This window comes from Liolophura sinensis, chromosome 5, assembly GCF_032854445.1.
Source record: "Liolophura sinensis isolate JHLJ2023 chromosome 5, CUHK_Ljap_v2, whole genome shotgun sequence".
NCBI classification, from domain to species: Eukaryota; Metazoa; Mollusca; class Polyplacophora; order Chitonida; family Chitonidae; genus Liolophura; species Liolophura sinensis.
The window spans coordinates 159,807-182,966 of NC_088299.1; the positions used below are offsets into that span (position 1 = coordinate 159,807).

The 23,160-nt window shown below is 39.4% G+C and overlaps 1 protein-coding gene across 1 annotated transcript in view; it reads right to left on the reverse strand.

The window, feature by feature from the left end:
* LOC135465740 (short transient receptor potential channel 7-like) overlaps positions 1-23,160 on the reverse strand; it is a 47,789-nt gene that overhangs the window by 1,037 nt on the left and 23,592 nt on the right. Inside the window, exons 5-15 of the mRNA XM_064743065.1 lie at positions 20,220-20,393; positions 17,414-17,578; positions 16,656-16,890; positions 14,802-14,941; positions 12,711-12,813; positions 10,173-10,324; positions 9,516-9,667; positions 7,656-7,854; positions 1,479-1,649; positions 881-979; positions 57-132 (exon numbers count right to left, since the gene is read on the reverse strand). Of these exons, the coding sequence (XP_064599135.1) occupies positions 57-132; positions 881-979; positions 1,479-1,649; positions 7,656-7,854; positions 9,516-9,667; positions 10,173-10,324; positions 12,711-12,813; positions 14,802-14,941; positions 16,656-16,890; positions 17,414-17,578; positions 20,220-20,393 (1,666 nt within the window). The remainder of the gene's footprint in view (positions 1-56; positions 133-880; positions 980-1,478; positions 1,650-7,655; positions 7,855-9,515; positions 9,668-10,172; positions 10,325-12,710; positions 12,814-14,801; positions 14,942-16,655; positions 16,891-17,413; positions 17,579-20,219; positions 20,394-23,160) is intronic.

Sequence of the window (23,160 nt, forward strand, 5' to 3'; positions counted from 1 at the left end):
CGACTACATTTTACTTATCTTATGAGTTTTAACTACACCACTGGATATATACTCACTCTGCTTATCAGTATCGTCGTCATCTTTTCGTGTAATTTCCGAAATAAAACGATCAACAATCTTCTTTATGACATCCTTTATAAAAGAAAAAAAAGTAAACAGGCCTTGCACGAACATCGCAAAGCGGCACATGTATCCATAAGGCTCATGCTTTATGGGGAAGTCTACTGAATAAAACTGATAAAATTTTGAATATATAACCAATTTGTAGTTTGGTGAGAAAATAAAAACCACAAGAAATCTACAATAACGAAAGTTATCTGCATTTTGATCTGCCTACAAGTAATTCTCGGGTAGAGCTTAAAACCAGACTAAGGTAACTCCATTCTGTTAATATTTGTAGTTGTAGTTTACATGATTATCACATATTTTATCTATTAGTTTGAAGTCAATAAGTCTGCATTTTAAGTTGCACCACTTTACTTTCGTCCAGTAGAATAACATAATTTGGATCATACCTTTTTCAGTTACAATGGCTTTATAACTTTAGAAGAGCCACTCTAGAATTACCAGATAACACTTGATCCAGTACTTCAAAAATACCCTCAATGAATACTTTAGTCGTTAAAAAACGACTTCCAGTTGTAGCAGAGATGAGCGATGTCGTGTTCTAGTAACAGGCAGACAAAACTAGAAGTGCCCCAAACAAGTTTGTTTAAGAAGCAATCAAACACGTGCGAAAGTGACTGTTACATCTATCAGAAACCAATCCAGACGTTTTGGACTGTTATTATTTAAAGGCAAACATTTTGCAACCTGACAACCTTTCAACTAAACTGTCGTCACTTTATTGCGTTAGATTTTTTACGTCATAGACTTTTACCTGATAAGATAAATGTTGAACATCCGCAAAGACAGATTTGGATGAGCTTTTTTTGAAGCGTCGATATTGGGATCTTTGCGTACGACCATCTGAGGTATCCTGCGGAAATACACAATTACCTTACCTTACAATCTTACCTTCTGTATATATATATCTATATGTTTAAATTTCAAAGTAATAGACAATAAAACTAATCTACTATATCATACAACTCATTGTACTTGTTTAAATGTCTAAATTAGATTTATCCTCCGCCATTGAAATTGAATTCTTGAGCATGGCATAAAGAACCAGTGAAATCAGTATAAATATATAAATATAGAAAGTGTAGACAGCGCTATGGTAATTAATTGTTTAATGTTACCCACACCCAAGTTGCAAAGAGGTACAACTTCTCCCGGGGTTTGAAATTGACCAAATAAACCAGAAATCACAACCCTAGTATTCATGTAAGTCGAGTAAACTGACAATTCTACCATATCACTACTATATGCTCTTGCATAATATATATGTAACTTGCTGGGCATTTAAATGCTTACATTCACCATTACATAAATAGTTTACATTTTTTAAATGGCCTTGTCAAATTGCCACTTACCTTAATGCTGTCTTCTCGTGCTTTAGAGAGAATAGGGAGTTTGTACAGTAGCCTAGCGAAAGTGGCGCTGGTCGGCATCATGTTGAAGGGAACCGGAAGTGGGGAGCCGCCCTCTATGTACTCCAGGTAAAGCTTGCTTCGGGCAAACTTAAACTCGATGTCGCCATCTTGCTAGAAGAGTACAGAAACGAAGAGTACGAAGAAATACAGAAATACAGAAACTTTATAGCCTAATGCAATAGTAGGAAAAATAATTCACGCCGCCAGACTTGGGGTTGGAAAGATACCAACACCACACGTATGTACGGTGTAGGCGAATCGGGTAGGGGGAGATAATCCAAGATCCAGCCAAGTGTATACAAAAAGTCAAGAACCTTTTTTCATTTTCGTCATGACTTGTCTGATGTTGAAACTATGTTAACATAGCCTCGAAAACATTTGGGTTCGGCAAGAATACATCTCTGACAATAACATAACAAAAACTTTATCGAGTTTTAAGATTTTAGTCTGGAATCTGAGACGCTTTATGAGATCCCTTAACTGAGTTCAAACAACTCACAGTAAGTATGGAAGTGGAGAGTCAGAAACACAGGTAAGTAAATTACAAAAGGTAAATTAGATCAGGCAATTATTTGTTTATTTATTTGTTTAACACCTACCCAGTTGGTCACCTTATTGTCTTACATGTTAAAAAGAGGAATCATAATTCATCATTTGGTGATATATTTTAGCTTTTAAAACATATTTATTGTAAGAGCTTCAATTTCCAAGAAAGCTAAAAGAAGTACATGGAACACTGTCCCTAAATGGTAAAACCTAGAAATATACGTTTGAAATACTACATTCTGTAATGGTTATGATGATCGCTTTGATCAAATATTAAAGTAAGTCATGACACAACAGGGTTTTTGCTACTTACATGCATATCGCATTGTTTTTGTATTTAACGTGATTCGTACGCACAGATTACATTTCGCTACAAGTGTGACATGCTGGCTGCACTACTTCAACATTGCTTAACGATTGCAGAACAACCTGAGAACAGCCAACAGTTTTAGCATTAATTTTACATTTTACCTCCAGTGCGTTTAAAATACACCTCATTGTAATTTAAATACAGTTATTGTACATGGTTGTGTCGCTCCCACAGTGTCTTCACAATTTCGCAGTGTGGTCAGACATGATATCGCGCTCAAACACACATCCCAGGACCATGTACAAAAAAAAAACAGGAACGGATTCACGGATTTAATGCATACATCAACTGCAATTCCATACACTTTTGGCCAACCAAGTTTTATTGATGATTTAAATAGTGGGCATTTACTTTTGACACCTTACTAAACAGTGTGCAAATGTTCCCACAAAATGAGAGATGAAGTTTGAAAGCTCTCTGCATAATTCAGCCAATATAGTGTTTTCGCCATCCTGTTATTATTCTCTCTTTAATCCCACTTGTTTAAGTAACAACCTTTCAATGTTCGTACTCGAGTCATTTTCCAGAATGCTGGGCTCAGTGTCGGGTAAAGGAATCTATCCCTCATATCTTAAATCCAAGGTCCAACTAGCATCTGTATTCCTGCATCAGGCCAAGAAGTTTACCGTCCTCACTGTGTTTATGAGATTTCTAGCGAATACGTCAGCAAGAACTGTTCGTCATACATACGACCAGCAATCCTACAACCAGCAATCTGGAATTGAAACAATCGGCCCAGAAGAAAATGTGCCGACACAATCTACTATTTATCAGATGACTCGGTATTTATTATTGAACTGCTTGATCCAGAGCAGTCGGCAGACGGGAAACATGACACTGTAGTTCCCGGACAAAGTTTGGACTGGTATAGAATCTATGCGGAGAAATGGACGTTTGCATACTAGCCATCAACCAATCAGGACGTTGCGATCAATAATGACAAAACCAATTCCCAAAACGAACTGAATTACACAAAATACTATCTTCGAGACGAAAATCGACCATAGATAACTAATGGTATATTTTGTATAGCTCTTTGTTTCAAGGCAATTCCGGAGCCAAGACAACTCCGATCAAGTATTGAGCGTGTCGGCATTGAAAAGGCTAAACATCTGGGCGTTTTTCTACTACAAATGGGACCATAGAACTGGAATTCATGAGAGATCGTTCTTACTGTCACAACCTTCCACAACAATTATGACTGATTCAAATAAGCTGATCTGTAATGCCTATTTCTGAAATATTCAGTTTAATAACGACAATGCTGTCGGAATGTCAAGTTTTAAATCGTACTCTGATCATAATATTTTACCTAAACCAATACAGTTTTGTTTGCATTGGCCTCTGGTTTCGTTCTTCAGCCTGATCTTTTTCCTTTATTTTAAACATGTATGAAAACATTGTACTCCACTATAAAGCATTCTTGACGAAAAAAAATAGACGCAAACAGTTTAGAGATCACTATTGTCGCAGCGAATTTGGACAAGAATATGTAGCTTCTTGAAGGTATGTATACCTTCAAGCTTACATCTCTCATTCATAGAAGTACTTAACAAACATTCAGTTAAGTAATAGTACTCCATACATACAGTTTACCATCACTAGCCGGACGTACCCTGCCAGCTGTCATCTTTACGATATGGCATATATATCCTGGGGGCATTGTGTTTTATGACGTCCCTGCAGATGGTTCAATATAAACATAAATGTTTGCTGACAGTTGCTGTCAGGATAACCAAACAGATTCCTGCGAGTAACAGTCATAACCAAGATTTAATCTCCTTTACGGGTATATACATCGGGTATTCTCAATCGAGATACACAAGCCATAACATCCCTAACATTTAAGATAATAAACATGTGGATGTTTGTTACTCGAATCGGCTGACGATCTTGAGAAAAAAATGTTAAAATTTCGAGGAATAAATTAAAATTTTGAGAAACTGGAAACACAGACGAAAAGTGGATTTTGTGACTTTTTTCACGTGGCAGGCCTAAACTGGCAGATTTGTAAAAACTTTTGTTCTTAATACTGATAACAATCAAAATTTCTGTAAATATATGGCTGAAATTTGCAAATAAATCATTCTGCCTAGAGCAAACTATACTTTATGACCTAAATTTCACGGTAAGATTCTATTTTCATATCACGGACCTACTGTAAGATGGATAAATTTGCTATAGATCAATATGGCTCACCTTATTATATTTTAAGAATATTCAGTATTTTCATCTTTCCTGTTCCACTTATTTTAATTCTTGGTCTTTGTGCAGTGACCGTTGAACTTAAGAATCGGGAACGTTTCGTGGTGAGGTTTTTTTTTTTCGTTTTAAGGGCTACTTAAGAATCACCATATTGAAGTTTTCACCTACAGTTTCAGATCAATTTTCGCAAACGTACTGTCCTTTTTTCATATTCATTTTCGGTGTGCTTTACGTAAACCGTAATTTATTCTGTGAATGCGTATTCCGAGGTCCCCTATGATAGGATTTACTTATGTAACCTTATTAGTTCAAAGCTTTCAAAATTCCGAACACAATAATTCCTCGTAACTAAACTAGTGCTCAAAAGAAAGTATACAGCTGTTTGATCAGACATCAAATAAAAACGGAAAAAAATATATTTGAAATTATTTTTAATTCCATAAGAATATTCCATTTCACCTGAAACGTCCATACATACAGTTCATTAAATGGTGAAGGTTTGGTTTGATGGTCAGTCAAAGAGATGTGGTGTCAACAGAACATTTACACATTTGCAAAATTAAAAGCATTTTTCCCTCTGGAAATGTCATTCAAATCATGCTCAGTAGCGAGTGTGGCCTCCATTGGCATTGATGCAGGCCACAACACGTCGCCGCATTGATGAAGTCAGGCGTCGAATGACGTTAGGTGTGATTCGTTGCCATTCTTGTTGGAGACACTCTTCCAGCTGTTGAACGGTCACAGGTGGCACTGGCAGTCTTCTGACTTGTCTGCCCAGGTGGTCCCACAAGTGCTCAATTGGATTGAGGTCGGGTGAACATGCCGGCCATGGTAAAAGATCGATGTTGGCGTTCTGTAAAAAGTTGTTCGTCAATCTTGCAGTATGAGGTCTTGCATTATCATGCTGGTACAAAATTCCTCTTTGCTGTTGGTGGATGAATGGCACTACAACCGGTCGTAAAACTTCATCCGTGTATCTGCGAGCATTGAGGTTCCCATGAATCACCACCAGACTCGTCTTCAGATCGCCGCAGATGCCTCCCCACACCATCACACTACCACCTCCAAACGCTCGAACTTGCTGAACGCAATTTGGCACCAAACGTTCTCCTACACGCCTGTATACCCTAGCCCGACCGTCATTTTTGTACACGCAAAACCTGCTCTCGTCAGAGAACATTACCCGTGCCCATTCACGCCTCTACCAGCGTAGAACGCGCCTGGTCCATATCAGCCGACGACGTTGATTTTGAGGCGTCAGATAAACTCCACAATACGGTCGACGTGCCCTAATACCGTGTTGACGTAGTCAACTGTGTGTCGACTAATGGGTGCCCTAGTGCCGTCGCCGCCGATGATGTTGCCGTTACGTTCCGATTGCGGAGGTGAATGGTCCGGATGTGTCGATCTTCAGCGGGGGTGGTGACGCGTGGTCGACCGCTCCTAGGCCTGTCGGATGTAACGCCTGTCTGCCGTAGTCACTGCATAAGTCTGACGATAGTTGCTCTTGTGCAACCAAAGGTTCTGGCAATGGCGGCGTTGGTCGCTCCTTGCTGGGCCATGCCGACAGCTCTCTCTCGCTCAACTTGGCTCAAACGTGGCATACCTCTGGTGTTTTTCTGACGACTGTGTTCCTAACGTTTCCCGTCGACTCATTTATACCGCAAAAATGCACGTTCATGTCGTGTTACACGTGGAAGGGCTATTTTTCGATTTTATGCTAAGTTTAGGCAAATCTTGCTTTATTGGGCCAGTTTGTTCCCTGGATAGATTGGCGTTTACACGGGTAATAGGGCTCATCATGGATAATTTCTCAATTTCCTACTTTGCGCGATTTTTATGTATTTGTTTTGGTGTATACTTTCTTTTGAGCACTAGTTGATTTTGACGGTTCTATGTGTTCCGTGTATCAAAAATTTTGCACTCTGCTTGAGTTATATACCTTTGCTAGTTTTCGGGTGCTATTGTTCGTCTGTGAGTGATTCATATTTGTATTATCAAATTTTGAAGGACGGTTCTTAGGACAGGCACTGGCATCAGAAATAATGTCGATTTCTTGATTCGATGCATTCTTTAGTAGAAAACATTTCATTTTTTTAAGATACGCATAGTAATAATGCATGTATTCAAAACCTTTAAGTACATAAATTGACACTTTTTATGGCGACTAACAGTTATCAGTTTAATCTAAAATTAGTTTAATCTGAAATTATGATCAAGAACAGTGGCCTTTGTCAGAAAATGTGTCAATCTCAACTTTACTCTACATTTGGGTCCCATATTTGTAGAGAAGAAAATTATAATTACATCTGATTGTCCTGTGAAATAATGACATTGGAGTGAGTGAGTGCTTGGGCTTAATTGAATAGAATATACAGAACGTTTCCAAATTGTACACATAACCACACGGACTAACACAAGCAACAAGCCTTTAGTATCCCTTTAGACGAACATCTTTTCTTGCAAAATCAGTACGAAATCAGCATGTCTTTTTATATTAATAACATGTACTTTGTGACATTTTCCAAAAAAAAAACTCTAATGGAGTACCCTAGATGAGACCGGATTGTTATACATTATAATTTATACATAACAGAAATAGAAAGAGATTTGCATGCCTGTTCCTGCCTTAATATCTGAATAGGTCAATGGTAAATACTTTTTGATTTGATCAATATGTATATTTTCTTCTTTATAGGTATATTTTTAGATTTTCTTGGAGATATGACAGAATACAAATTTGTAGATATACGACGTTAGAAAACGCTTCAATACGTTCACCCCACTCTCAAATATGCAAATTTTGTGAGAGGCACCTGCATTGTTGAGAGGTTCCTGAGTCACAGCGCCTCGCTGGTATGCTAATCCCCTCGATAACAGAAGCCCCTGTTGGGGGATCGTTCTTAACAAGATTTGTTCAAAGGAATTACGGGTACCAAACTTAACATAACTCTGTGGTCACAGCTTCTAGATTTGTATATGAAACTAGTTCTTACCGCGATCTGATCAAATGAACGGCTCATCATAGCAATGAGCATGTTGAGCATGACAAGCCCAACGGACACCATGTAGGCTCCTAAGAGAATGTAAGCCAGGTTTTGGGTGACGTAATTCGTGTAAGGCCACATATCGATGATATCGTACTCCACAAGGCCAAACGTTACCCAGAACACAGACCGGAAAGTTTTCTCCGCACTGAAAAAAAAAACAGAAGATTTATCGTGTATTTGTCATCTTGATACAATTCCCGTGTTGTTCTGTTCATGAATATCAAAAAAAATATCAAGTAGTAAGTAAAACGACTGCAAGCGTTACCTAATAGCCCTCAATCGTCGTTATGGCGGGAAGAGCCATAATAGATTGTAAGTCATGCAAATTAGTTTACAACTGATTTTTAAAATAATAAGTTACGCCGCTCACAAAGAGGAATTGTAACTTTCTGGATAAGACAAAGCATTGTACATTGTTTGATGGTTTCCACTATATTACAGGCTGCCTTACTAAAACAGCATAATGTAAATCAGCACTCAAGGGAATATGCAAACGTTCATAGAAATTTATTGAGTTAGTATTTATAGATTTTCAGGCATTACTCGAGATTATGTCTATGAGGGTAGCGAAAATTTAACAGTTTGGGAGAAAACACTTTACAGAATCTAGTAAGTATACAAAAAACAGGTTAAATCACAAAATGAACGAGGACCAGGATTTTTTAAAGGAGAAGAAAACGTAAAAACATGACACTATACGCTGAAAAAAGCACATTTTTTCTATCTGGTGGTGTCTGCTGCGTAATTTTGCCATTTTTCCTCGCCATACACGTAAAGCCTGAATACGGCAAAGCTGGCATAATTCGCTGAGTCCATCGCGTCCTCCGTCTTGAACACCCTGTAATTTAAGCTGGGGGTGTAATGCCTCTCAGCCAATGAGAGTCGTTAAAACTGCCGGCTTGTTCGTGTAAACTCGGAACCTACGTCCAACATTCCGGTTTCCCGATCGTCAAGTGGAAAACGAACTGTACTGTTCGCTACCTTCTGGGAAGAAGAGTTCTGCTGGAAATGTACGAACTGCACTTCGGCGGTTTCCGACGGCAATTTTTCCCCCTAACACAGAAGACTTCTGGACTAGTTCTAAGGCAAAATGGAGTCGTCCACACCGGATGATGGCGCGGGCTTTATTTACAATTTACCACCTTGAGGTACATTTAACAAAACCGGCCCGGATAGCACAGTTGGTAGAGCGTCCGCTTCGGGACCGGTAGATCCAGGATCAATCCTTGATCGAGTCACACGTAAGACTTTAAAAGAGGAAGTTGTAACTTCCTCGCTTGGCGTTCTGCATGAAGGGGATAGTGCACCCGTCTCAGTGTAATGGCTCGGGTGGGGCGGCTTACTTGCCTTCGGTAAGGCGTCTCAGTGAAGCAGCACTAAATAAAAGAGCGGTGGAAATCCGTCCTGCAACAAGGAGGCACATTACACGTACATGCACCCTAATGATTCCTTCGTCGTCATATGACTGAAAAATTGTTGAGTACGACGTTAAACCCCAAGCACTCACTCACATATAACAGTTTTTTATGGCCTGCACCTGTGAGGAAATGCATACTCTTTTTAATGGTATTTGATTGATACTTAACTTTTCTTCTCCTTTAAAAATTTTCTCGATATTTTCAGATCTCCCTCTATTTGATGAAATATTATATTCTAACAAAATGAAAACTGGAAAAAAAACAAACGATGAAAATAACGGAAAAAAACAAACCCCCAAAATCTGTAAGCCTTGTTTTGACACCAAGAACATTGCCCCAAATGAAATCATAATTATTCAGAAACAATAGTACAATGTACAAGACGTACTCGCCAAAGTTGTCGCCGACCTTGACATCACCGCGTTCTCTGATTTGTATCTGAGCCCGCATGTCTTTCTCATAGTGCCACAGTAAGTTGTCGATGCCCACAATAAAGGCAATGAGGAGGATCAGAAAGAGGACAGTGAATCTCAAAATATCCTGAAACAAAATACCAGTGTCCATCAGCGAGATACCTCTGCGCATGACCGAGATAGCTGTGCGCATGCAGTGCGCATGACCGAGATTTCCTATTTACGGGACAAACAAACCCGCGTGGTTAAACTTGAAACTTTGTTTCCGGCATACTACTAAATCGAAAAATTAAAAGCAAAGCTTGAGTTAAGATGAACCCTGGGCTGTCCCCAAAATAAGTCAATATTGTAGCATTGGACTATGTGCCTATGGATCCAATATCCTCTGGCTAAATTGCTTTTATAACAAGGTTAACACAAAAGTACCTGTTTCCGCTTGTGCAAAAGTGGTAAAGATCCAATCTGAATAATCTCACTTGGATATGCTGCGCCTGCCAAAGCGGTCGTGGAATGCTATACACTAAAAGGCAAAATATTTATCGCATAGATTGTCGCTGTTTGCCAATGTCATAGAAAGCGTCAGGGCTACTAAAAGACGTACTTGCAATCAAATCGTTATTACCAATACTTACGTAAGTCATTCTGCCTAAGGAAATCTGAAGTGGTCCTAGAATCTCGTTGGCGGCGAGAAGATACGATATCCGAGAGAAGGTGAGGACATTGGCGATGGCAAAACAAGCTTCACTGAGATGTTCAGGGTCCCATGTGTCCCACAAATAGCGATCTGTAGAATGACAAGGAGAGTCACGTGATTACATACAATAAGCAATTTTGATCGCTGGTGTTTTCAAGAGATTTTAATGTTTGACATGAAGAGTCATTGAATATCAGGATGAGTGATCGAGTTAACTCATAAAAGTTAAAGCTGTCACTTAACTAGAAACTTGAACAGAGCACCGCGGAATTCGAAGAAACAAACCCTCTAAAAACATTGCATTCTCTACCGGTTTGAGGAGTCTGAATAAAGCTGAATGTCGAAATGTTGACGTTAAAAAACTACAGCATTACTAGCTCATGATGTATGTATACATAACATGTACCATTTATGAGTTAAGACTAAACATGCAGGTAATTTATTTACGAAATGAGTTACCCATCATACAAAAAACTGCTTTCAAAACCAAACATTTACACGATTGAATATCATGTTGCAGTCATCCGGAAAGGTTGGAGATAAAAGTCAAATCTCTAGAAAAATGTGAACAGACAAATAAGATACATGGTCGAAGTATAATATAAAGCGCAAAGTGAACTTTAATAATTTCGCCGAAAATGGAGCAAAAAACCTGAAACACGGCCTTAAAGCGTGTCAAGTTTCAATTGAGAAAGACCAACCTTTCATTAAAAAAAAGAGAAAGTTCCGTAAAATGGTCGATTCCAGATTCAAACAGAACAAAACGGCTATGATTTTGTCTAAGTTATCCGTAACTCGTCTTGATAAGTTTCAAGTTTCAAGTATCAAGTTTCAGTCTGTATAATGCAATGAATTGTTAGCAAAAAGCCTTGAAAAATGTTGCGTAGATGTATCGACGGCCTGAGCGAGATATAAACGTAGGCCTACAATGTAACCTCCTCTCCTTCCCTCTCCTGCGGCCTCCGTGGCTCAGTCGGTAAGCGCTCTAGCGCAGCGTAATGACCCAGAAGCCTCTCACCAATGCGGTCACTGAAGGTTCAAGTCCAGCTTATGCTGGCTTCCTCTCCGGCCGTAAGTGGGAAGGTCTGCTAGCAACCTGCGGGATGGTCGTGGGTTTCCCCCGGGCTCTGCCCGGTTTCTTCCCACCATAATGCTGGCCGCCGTCGTATAAGTAAAATATTCTTGAGTACGGCGTAAAACGCCAATCAAATAAATAAATAAATCCTTCCCTCTCCAATACCGCAATGGTAATAACCAAAAAGGCTCCTTAACCCAAAAGGATACCCAGCGCTGAGCCTTCTAAACTGCAAAAAGACAGTTTGATGCCCCCGGAATCCATTCTGATCGTTTAAAACTTCGAAAACGAAAGAAAACGGCAGAATTTGGTGATCAAACATCACAATCTCTACTCCGCTACGATCGAGTCACCATTGGCCTCGTGGCGTAACAGCATCGCATTCGCTGCAGACAGCTGAGGCTTCTCTATGTGTAAAACATACAGCAGGAAAAGAAACGCCATACTGTTACAGATAATTTCGAGATGATTCCATGTCCAAGTGTGGCTTGCAACTGCAATAACAGTCACAGATACTGTAAAGTTACACAAACGGCTTAAAACCGGCATAGATTTGCAAAATATGCATCATGCAGATCTCGTCAAAAGCGCCCTTTCATTACGGGAGACTCGATCGAGGGCGTATGAGATTTTCTAATTCAACCATAGCTTCTACAAGAAAATTAGAATTCACCCCCAAAAGCCAAAAGAAGAAGGCGTCCGGAGTTTCGCTCCCTGGATGCAGAAGTTGTTTAGCTACTTGATCGTTTGAAACAGCAGACTGTGACACGAAATGCTAGCCTTTGCCCTGTGACGACCGCGAGGCTAGAGGGCGGCCTTTTAGCTCAGTTCACATCGTCTACACGCGTGATACACCATGGTATGCCATACCTTGAAGCCCATAACGGGAGCCCAGACAAATTTTAAAATGGTATTTCTATGTGTTGCAGTCACTGTTTCTATTCAATGCAATTCGGTTATCGTTTCACCCAGTTGCTATTTTGTACACGCTTTTCCATCGCAGTCTATACGATCTAATACAGCTCCAGTGGCCTATCTTTCAAAATATCTGTATATTTTTAGGGTGCTAATTAAGAGGTATACGTGTAGAGATAATTATAGATTAAGTCAAGCGATAGCTTCTGGAAAAGCACACAGTTTGTAGGCCTAATACAAGACTTTCTCAATGCTTTGCCGCACTTTTCAATATATATTCCCGGCAGGTCTTCATTGCATGACGTCACCCGACCAGAGCTCCACAGGTGACAAGCAGAGGGTCTATCTTAAATGGTTTTTTAAATGGAACTAACACAATAATATTTTTAAATGCAGTTTACAGATTAACATATCATACATATTGGGCTTAGGGAACATTTAATGTGAAAATAAAGCCGTTTAGGTTCTCCTTTAAAGCCGACTTACCCGGTGTAAGCCAGTAGTACTGTTGCATGGCTGAGCTGTTTAGCTGAGATAGAGCCTCGAATGCCCCTGGTTTATGCTGGAAATAGGCCAAGCTATCGTTACACTGTAAACAAAGAAAAGAATACGTAGTAGATTAACTACAGTCTACAAAAAAATCACTCGTAGTCTCCATCTGATCTTTTACTCCACCAAAACTATTACGACGACGTACTGTTGTCGCCAACTGTAGCATTACACAGCTAGTGCAAGTTTAGGATTTATGACGCCTTACAAATGTTGGCAGTTCTCATTCTACGCTAACCAGCTAACTGTGGCTGTTGCACGTGCTATAAGACCCAACAGCTGAAAATTTGCAGCCCGAGGATACCGGTGACACAGTATTCATCTGGTAATTGCCCAGACAATGCCAAACCTCTCGAGGGCTGTCCCAGGCCTTCTTAGGTTGAGCCGATTCCTCTTTGCGAAGAATTTTTTCGCGGTTACTAAAGCGTTGCAACAGGCGCTACTTTTAGTAAACCAAAGCCCCACAACAGCTGAAACCATGTCAGACAATCAAAAATGGGCCATTAAGAATCTGGTGATTTCTGATAAAACAAACAGTCATACTACAATACTTTCTTGATATTTCTCTCCGTAGAAACCAGGGGATGACTAAATGAATTTGGGCAATTAAAACAGCAAAGTAACAACCCGGGTCCGGTCTCTCAAAGCAATATATGAAATTAAAATCTTAATCTTGTTTTTTTAACTAATTAATTATTTTCGTAAATCAAACCGATAATAGAAAAAATAAATCAAAACTTTAAAATAAAAAATAATAAAAAAAGGAAAATGTTAAAAATAATTCACTGCCCCCACTTTAAAAAACACACCAACACGAAACTATGAAAATATCGTGATAGTCTGAGAATAACAAAATAAATATCCATGGTTAGGAGGAGTTAAGGAAGCTTCAAAGATGTTGTCAGGTTCTATAGGCTTTCTGTGAGTCGTCACCTAAACGCAACAATGAACAGGACTAAAAAAACACACATGAAAAGCACGAAAAAACCAAAGTGTCACTACGTCTGGGTGCAGAAATGGGGTAGAAACGGGAACTGAGGAAGCAATGCGGTGATTGGCACCTGAGAGACGGGGGTGCGGTATGGCCTTGATTGAAGTTGGCCTGACTACGAAGGCCATAGGAGCAAAGGTGTGGATGCAAGAATAGTGCCATCTTAAGACTGAATCAATGATTTCAGCAGACGGAACGTATCACAGACGTATGTAATGGTCGCTGAGGTACAGACAATGGTTACTTCGGCGCTGGCATCTTGTTCTCTTCTCTGATTAATCCAGATTTCACTTCAGAAACGTCGCTGTGGTGAATATTATACGGCGATTATGTTGTGCAGTCGTTTCATCACTTTTCATAACAGAACATCGCTCCATGTATGCACTGGTCGTGTTTAATGCAGTTTACTACAGGGATGCCATTTCAAGAGGTCACGTTGTCCCGTTTCACCAAGAGCTGCATAGTTTTCAACAGGATAACGCCAGAGCACGCGTTTCTTTCAACTTCACAAAGAATAACGTACCTGTTTTGACATGGCCTGCCACTCGAACTTGTTCTACATATCAAGAGACTGATAGTTGCTATGAGAAGGCGTAGTGTGGCATGAATTGCAAATTTGATAATGACTTCGTCTTTGGACCTCCTTTTTTGTTCCATTTTCTCTATATTAAACTTGTGTACTTTCCAATGACACTTGTCATTACTAATGCTGACATTTGAGTGAGAATGTAATAATCCGCTCACATGAAATAAAATTTGGCGTGAATTCCACTTTTTCCCTCTGGTGCGTTCTTAAAGCGGGTCAGTATATATAAATCATAAATAAAACTGGTAACATGTAAGTGAGTGTGATTGTCATTAGTTTTCTATAATGGTGGGGGGTTTTAGGGGCGTGATATCCAATTCAAAGTTTAAACTTGTAGTCCATGAGTTATTTCTCAGTCAAAGACAAATAAAGGTATCTCAGTCACGCTTTGATTGCGAAATTGCTTATAAATTATGAATGAATTGGCTTGCGTGTTCTCTACTAAACTCACGTTTATGACAACAAGCCATGCGAGTGAGAACCAAGTCATATACAGGACTATAATGACACTGTCCAGCACATTGTACACCGTGCTGAAATGTTCTTTCCATCCTCGCTTGTACAGATCTTCACATTTCATCCATAGCAGACCTGAAAAGACAAAAGCATAGTAACACATTGAACAACACGAACCGGCGCAAAATGAAATATTGTGAAATATTGTAAAATATTCTAGTATTGCAGTTTTTCCGACCACTGTCTTCAAACCCCTTCGAAGTTGAGATTGACTGGGCAACTAGGTTACCTTAGCCTGGCGTTCACCATTAAGGGAATCGGGCAAGGAGGGGTTGACACGTATCAGTATAAATGGCTCGGGCGGGGCGTCTTACTTGCCTTCGGTAAGGCGTCTCAGTGAGGCAGCACTAAATAAAAGAGCGGTGGAAATCCGTCCTGCAACAAGGAGGCACATTACACTTACATCCACTATATGTCGCCATATGACTGAAAAATTGTTAAGTACGATATTAAACCCAAGAACTCACTCACTGTGTGATAAGCTCAAATCTTGCCGCGTTGTCGACGATTCTCCTTTGCTTCGTTGCAGGGAGATACCGTGACTAAACTGACAATGTCTAACAGTTCATTCCACTTACAGGTTAATATTAACTAGGCCATCCAATGAAATCTCTCAGCACATATCTTCATTTACATATTGATCCTAAAAATCCAAATTTCAGACGGACTGGTTACAATATCTCCTTCGCTCTGGCACTTTATTTAGCGAAGTGTGTGGCATGTATTGGAACGTAAGCAATGGTGCTTGGGACAGTATAATGATAAGTTACAATGTTTTTACGCAAGAAAGTAACTGAAGTGAGACTGTCAAAAAAAGTAGATCGTATAGGGCGTATAGGTTTAGGTATCGTCTTCCTCTCATGGTCTTTGTTATGTGATTGACCCATCCTAAACGATAAGATGTCAAAAATGTGACCGACCTACAGACATATACACAAAGACACAGAATGTATTGCTGACTCTTGCACCTAAAAACAGATCGCCCCATTCTATAAATCTCTACACTGATCTCCATATTCTATCACAGTCCCTTTATCTGATGATATCTTTAATTATCATGCAGACAAACAGTTCAACTAATAACGCTGAGACAACTGATGAAGGAACCGCCATACAGACAAGCTTAGTTCTGATTTAATCAGTCTGATGTGTGGGAACTGTGTGACAATTGATGAAGGAACCGCTGTACACACAAGTTTAGTTCTGATTTAATCAGTCTGATGTATGGGAACTGTGTGACAATTGATGAAGGAACCGCTGTACACACAAGTTTAGTTCTGATTTAATCAGTCTGATGTATGGGAACTGTGTGACAATTGATGAAGGAACCGCTGTACAGACAAGCTTAGTTCTGACTTAATCAGTCTGATGTATGGGAACAGTGTGACAATTGATGAAGGAACCGCTGTACAGACAAGCTTAGTTCTGATTTAGTCAGTCTGGTGTATGGGAACTGTGTGACAATTAAATTCGAATACAGTTTTCGAAATGCATCCAAACAGATTCAGGTGTGTGTCAGCCAATCGCCCGCACGGTATTGATGTTTCTGACGATTACCACAGCACGTCTTAAACAGCATATTCCTTATGCATTCACATTAATGCAACCATATTTTCGACAAATATGAACACGAATTGGAATATTCCCTGATGTTTCTGTTATAAAAGGGGTCATCATAACATATCATAACAAAGGGAACAACATCATAAAAATACGTATGCGTTACATACACACATTTTTACAATATTGGGAATGTTTATCAGGGGGAATGGCTAAAAGTACCACGTACCTAGAGTCCAAACAAATATGATGATTTCAAATCCGTCCAAACTATATTCCCGGATAAGATATCCACCATCATGTTCCTTGAATAGATGGCTGACGTTTTGACCACGGAAATCAAACTTTACAACACCTCCAGGGTCATAGTCCAAACTCCATGCTGCAATTGCGGTGAGGAATATCAGGAAGCTGTACGCCTGCGCGGTGAATCTTACCGCCGGGGTCCGTAACACCTGCACGTACTGAAATAACAATGGGATTATTGCTCTAGTACTCATTCATATCATTTTCTGATCTTTTTTCCAACATGCTTTTTTTCTGCTTAAATCGTCTGCTTAAAAGAGTTGTTCCAAAATTTCCAGAATATATATCACATCTACAAATTGGAGAGTAACTGATAAGGTAATTTTCGTGCATCAATTTATGTATGTTATTTAATTTTTTTTATTTTAAGTCCTCAATGTACTGATCAAAGTGCAATATGCCATGTTTTTATTTAAGACAACATTAACTGCAGGTATAACAGAATATTCGATTATGCTTTCTTTTTATTATTAGCAATTAGTAAACATTATTTAAAAGCAAAATGAGGAATCGCTAATTACTGGGAACATTGACATTTTATCCGCAGTCCAGTTTGAAAACTTGATTGGTACAGCGTTACATAATCTTTGTAAGCAAATACGGATGCACACATAACATTAAATATATCCTGTCAATGCGGTATCGAAAAGAGAAGTCTAAGACATTTTAGCTGGTGCTTACTTTTGAGTGAGGCATAAAGATGAATAGAAGTGCCATGAAAGGATATGAAAGCATAAACAGGATGAAAATGAAGAATCGTTTGAGCCAGTTGGTTCCTTGTAAGAATGTACAACCTAAATACCACAGCTCTGTAAGCTTCATCTGGCAACTTGGGTGGGTGACGAACTGAAATGATATCATCCAAAACTGACGTTAAGTACAGAGATGTAGCCTATAGAATGAAGAACATTCAGGATAAGAAATTATCATTGCAGATTAAACGCCAAAAAATGATATAGTGAAACGCATTAAAAACGCACCAGAGGTAGAAAGTGGAATTGACACTAAACCAAATTTTATTTGGTGTTGACTGTGTATTACATTCACACTCAAGTCAGTTACGCATTAGTAATGACAAGTGTCATTGGAAAGTACACAAGTTTAATGGAACACATGAGTACGGCGTAAAACACTACTCAAAATAATGGAACACATCACAAGAGGTCCATAGACAAAGTCATTGCCAGTTATGACCACCCTTGTATGCACTGCGTGCCACACAACGCCTTCTCATGGACACTATCACTCTCTGAATAACAGGTTGTTGGAAAGTATGCACCCCTCGGAAACAGGGTACAACGTGACATCTTAAAGTGACATCTCCGTAGTAAACTGCATTAAAACGACTAATGCATACACGGAGCTGTGTTCTGAGATTAAAAGTGATACCGCCATAAAACCATCACACTTCCGCTGCCTCATCGACCAGTCTGCTCAACACAATCATCAAGACAACGTTCACCACCGCGACACCAGGCCCGTATACAGCCGTCGGCGTTACTGAGGTGAAATTCGCTATAGGAGAGAACGCCATGCCAGAAGTAACCATTGTCTGTTCAGTTTTATGATGGTATTGTGGTGACATCCAAACCTTGCAGTCAGGCCAATTTCAATCAGGGCTCGGCCCCTACATTTCAGTTGGTATAGCGTCCCTTTCGGGGGAGTGGGGTGGGAATGTAGATCCAGGGTCAATCCTGGTTAGGGTCATACCTGAGACGTTAAAAGAGGAAGTTGTAACTTGGCGTGCAGCTATAAGGGGATAGTGCAACGACTGGTTGGCCCGTTTCAGTATAATGGCCCGGGCATGGCCGCTTACTTGCCTTGGGTAAGTCGCGTCAGTGAAGTAGCACTAGACAGAAATCCGTGAAAATTCGATCAGCAACAAGGAGGCACATTACTTGCACTTTAAGGGCTCCTTCGTCCTCACATGACTGAAAAGTTATTGAATACAACGTGAAACCCCCAGCACTCACTCACTCACTCAATTAAGGCAATGGAGCTTTCTCGTTCCTCTGGTGTCAGTCGCGGCAATGCGTCTTCAGTACTACTGCGCTGATCAACGAACGTGCGGATAGGTCTTGAATGCCTTCCCTTCATACCCCATTTCTGCACCCAGGAGTAATGGCTCTTTGAATCCTTCGTGCTTTTCAGAAGTAAAAACATGTTTTCCAATAATGTGCCCTGATGAGTTTTGGGGATGGCTCACACTAAGGCACATGTTTGGAGCGTCCTTAACTTCTAATTATTAATATCGATATTTTTGTTATTATCAAACGGTCACGATATTTTCATGGATTCATGTTGGTGCATTTTTAAAGCGGGTCAGTATATTATCATCCCCGTGATGTATCCAGAGCAAGTAAAAATCATCAGAGGGTTGTATTTAATTCAGAGAACTATTTATGAAGATTTAAGCCAAACCTTGCTCAACGAGTGGGGTAAAATTTGGCTTAAAGTTTGTTTGTTGCATTTTGTTCCTTAATTGCCCGCTGTCCAGCTGCTAATTGGAGAATTGTTTATGTATTTATACAGATGCATGCATAAACAATTGCATGTATATGTCATCTTGTATATTATCTTGCTGTAGCAAAACTGTATTGTGCTCTGACTCAAAAAACATCATAAATCTTTATTACCAGACTTGTTTCAGACATTTTTGTTTGTTATGTTTGTTAATTGATAGCTTTTAGCTATAAATACAGGACTACAAGTGGGCTCCCAGAAACGCATAATTAACAAACATGTCTAATAAGGTAAATTTGTTAAGAAACATTGTTGTTTGTTAGTGTGAGAGGAACAGATTTGACAGTATCTTCAACGTTGAATAGGTTACTGTTTATAGAGTATAATATGATATATCAGGCCGCATCAGCGAAAAGTTTATTGCCAATAAACTGGACAATAAACATTATGTTAAGAGCAAAATAAAGTTTTTGTTACATGATGACATACACATGCAATTGGTTATACGCGCATCTCAAAAAATATGTAAGCACTTACATATGCATATGTGTAGTCTGGTAAATACTCGTTCCTGTTTTGAGGGGAAGCTTTGTGGGAAAACTGGATGGTGACGTACTGTTCATTCATTGTACCAATGGACCAGACTCGCCTCTGCGTAGGAAAACCTCAGGTGCTTCCCCTTTTTATCTCCCTAATTATCCCGCATGAGACAAGATACTCCGCTTTTCTTGGGACAACAACGGTCAAATTTTGCAAATGTGAAATGTGTCTGCTGAACACGTTATCTCCCTTTGTTGGGTTGTGAATACAATGGTCACATCGCTGAAGCGGTTTTTCTGCACTGAAATCATGGGTCTTTGCAGGATCAATTCGTTATTTGGTTACCCCGCTGACGCCGCGCCCAATATGAGGATTACCGACATCATATATTTCCGTATCCTATCACTGAGTAAAAATGTGACTAATAATACATGTAATTTAACATAGAGAAGACAGTGGATGCACGATTAAGCATAAATCTTACCTTTTTCATACCAATTTGAATTGCCCTTCGGATTCGCGCCAGAGACTCGAACTCTTTCTCCGCTGAATCATCGACTTTGTCCAGAACCAGTTCAAGCTCGTTGGATCCACGCACCTCGTTCAGAAGCCTCACTACATAATGACCGAGCTGGCGAGCAAGGACCAGGTACTCCCCCTAGTCGAAAAAAGATAAATCGTGGTGGAGCAGAACTGAGTGAATGCTTTCTTAAGACGTACATGTTAAATCGTTAAGCATATTGTTAAATGTTAATGTCAGTTACGCTAGCAGCATTGCTGACAGATACCCGACAAACAATCACACCTCATCCGATACCTTTCAAACTATGTGACATAAGACTGCCTTTTCACCAGTGCATGGGTGCTGGGTTCGAAAATTTGATCTCACTGGAGCCTTCGACATCCTCGCTTCCCTCCAACAAGGCCAAATGGCTGAAAGGTATTGAATACATTTCTTGGAATTAACATATATTATATCGCGTGAAGTTCCTGAAGATGGGTTATGAGGCGACATACATTTTGCTCCTGTTAATTGAGACCGTAATGCAAGTTTCTTAAGTATTAATACACGGATGATAACTGCATCACGAACATCTATTTTCATAAATATGGACGCAATACTTTTATCGTGAGAGTAAATGAAACAATTAAGAGTGAAGGTATTAATTTTGTAGAGTATATAATTATCAACAGCTCGACAGTGTAGTCAATTTTACTAATTTTACCAGTCGAAATATGTTTAATAATGTGTTGTGTTTCACAATCTATTATGGTTTTTTATCTTTTAAAGGTATAGAAAGATATAGCGGTTTGACAATAGGCGTATATTGGCCTATACCTGGTACATCTTCGCTGAAGCCTAACACGCAGGCTTCGAGATACGATTCCACAGAGTAACGTCCCTTTCCGACGAGACGTCAGGTACCTATATTGACTAATCAGCTAATTAGGGGTCCTCGTTAGTATCCTAGCGGGACACCTCTTGAAGTCGTTCGGATTATTAGGGATTCGAGCTTCAGGCTTGAATCCCTACTTTATCTGTTTGGATTGATAGTCTGTGGAAGACTATTTGCTCTCGCTACAGATTATTTTTCTTCTTCTCTGACAACTGTTTTTTTTTTCTTTTTTTTTTTCGTCTTGCTAGAAAAATGTGTATTACAGCCTTTAACATTACACTCAAGTTCATCACTAAATCGCTTGGGCAACCTCCTGAAGTACCGAAAAATTTAATGCAAATCGGTCGGGAAAATGTGGAAGCTCGCCATTGGTCGTTTTAGTCACGTGATGACCTGTTATTGAATTTTAAAAAAACCATGAGAGCAATTTGATGCAGTTTGATCTGCTGAAGACCAACCCGGTTTTAGTTTTTCCCTACGATGTATACTTTTTCATTTAATTACAATTAAAGTTCATTTTATTGTCATTTTCAAATGTCACGTGACCGGACATAGTAATAGATGTGAAGCTGAAAAATGGTCAGTTGATAGATCAACTACTGGTCTTTATTTTTGACTAATGACCTCTGCGATACAAGCAGCAGTTTTCTCCCAAATTGCGTTTAAAAACTTATTTCATTGTCAGTTCGTAAAATTGCAACATTTCGAAAACTGCTCAAAGAAGAAAAAAAAATTGCAGTTTTATAAATGAACATTTCATGCAGCTTTTAATGTTTTGTACCGTTTAGCCAGTCACGTCATTTAGCAGCCATTTTGAATTTTATTGATACCCTTTAAAAGTCTTCCTCTCCAGAACGGTTCATGACCTGTTGAGGAAATTTCACTTACAGTGTTTAGGTGGATCGCTGTGCCCATATTGAAAAATAATTTTTCTTTTGTATTCACACACCTTCTGTAATTGATCAGTGAAATTAGCTTAAAAGTAGGTGAATTCTAAAAACGGCTTAAAATGATCAGAATTACCTTTATGCTTTGTGTACTTTTCATGTTATGACCAAAAAGCCATAAAAATTTGAAGCCATACCCCTGCGCATATAGACACAAAAACTGATAATACCGCCCATTCAAATAACACTGGAGCTTTGTGCTAGACACCACAAACCCGTTCATTGTAGAGTGCTGGCTACGGGCCGTGTGTTCTAATTTCGTCTGGCGACAGGAACAGTAAATCAAGAAAACAATCTCTCTATACATGTGTCTCAGCACTACTATTTCAGAGAAATTTTTTTCCTTTTCACTGTCTTTCACCGTCGCCCCAATGAGCACCGCCCCACGCAGTCATCTGTTCAAATCCAGTTCATTCTTGTCAGTTTTTGTTCTCTTGTTTTCTTCAATTACCATGGTATTATTAGGCACCAGACTACCAGTCCTAGCAGCCTGGGGTTCAAATCACGTCTACTCCTTACCAAATTAATTTTCGGTGTGAGATTCTTGTGAGATCATGACGCCGGGTTAGCTGAAATAGTATTGTTTTCGTTAAAAATACGAGATCTGGTTTCGCCTAGGTAAATGCAATTCACTCGTTCGGAGAGTATGTTGTCTACTATGGATTATCTCTACTTTTTTATGGTTAGACAAACAAGGGGTCTTTCCAGAAGAGAATAGAAGCTGATAGGTTTGAAAGTGGAAAGTTTTAGAAAATGTGCTAAAAGCTGTGTGTACAGATTGTCCGGAAGCCTGCAGTTCTAATTATTACTATTCTCACCAATTTTGTCATGCATTTTATGAGAAAATGACACATGACACACAGCGTATGTTCTTCGTACCCATCCATACTTTGTGTAACACTGCAAAGCATGTATATGTTAATATGCCAAATGTGGTAAATCTGCCTTTGTACATTATTCGAAAGCGTGCATGTGCTGTGTTTTTTTGACACAGGTCCATAATTTTCACCATACATGCAGCTCTTTATATACAGCGATTTTCAGGTTTAGAGCTGTAACAGTTTTCTGTCACGTGAGCTGT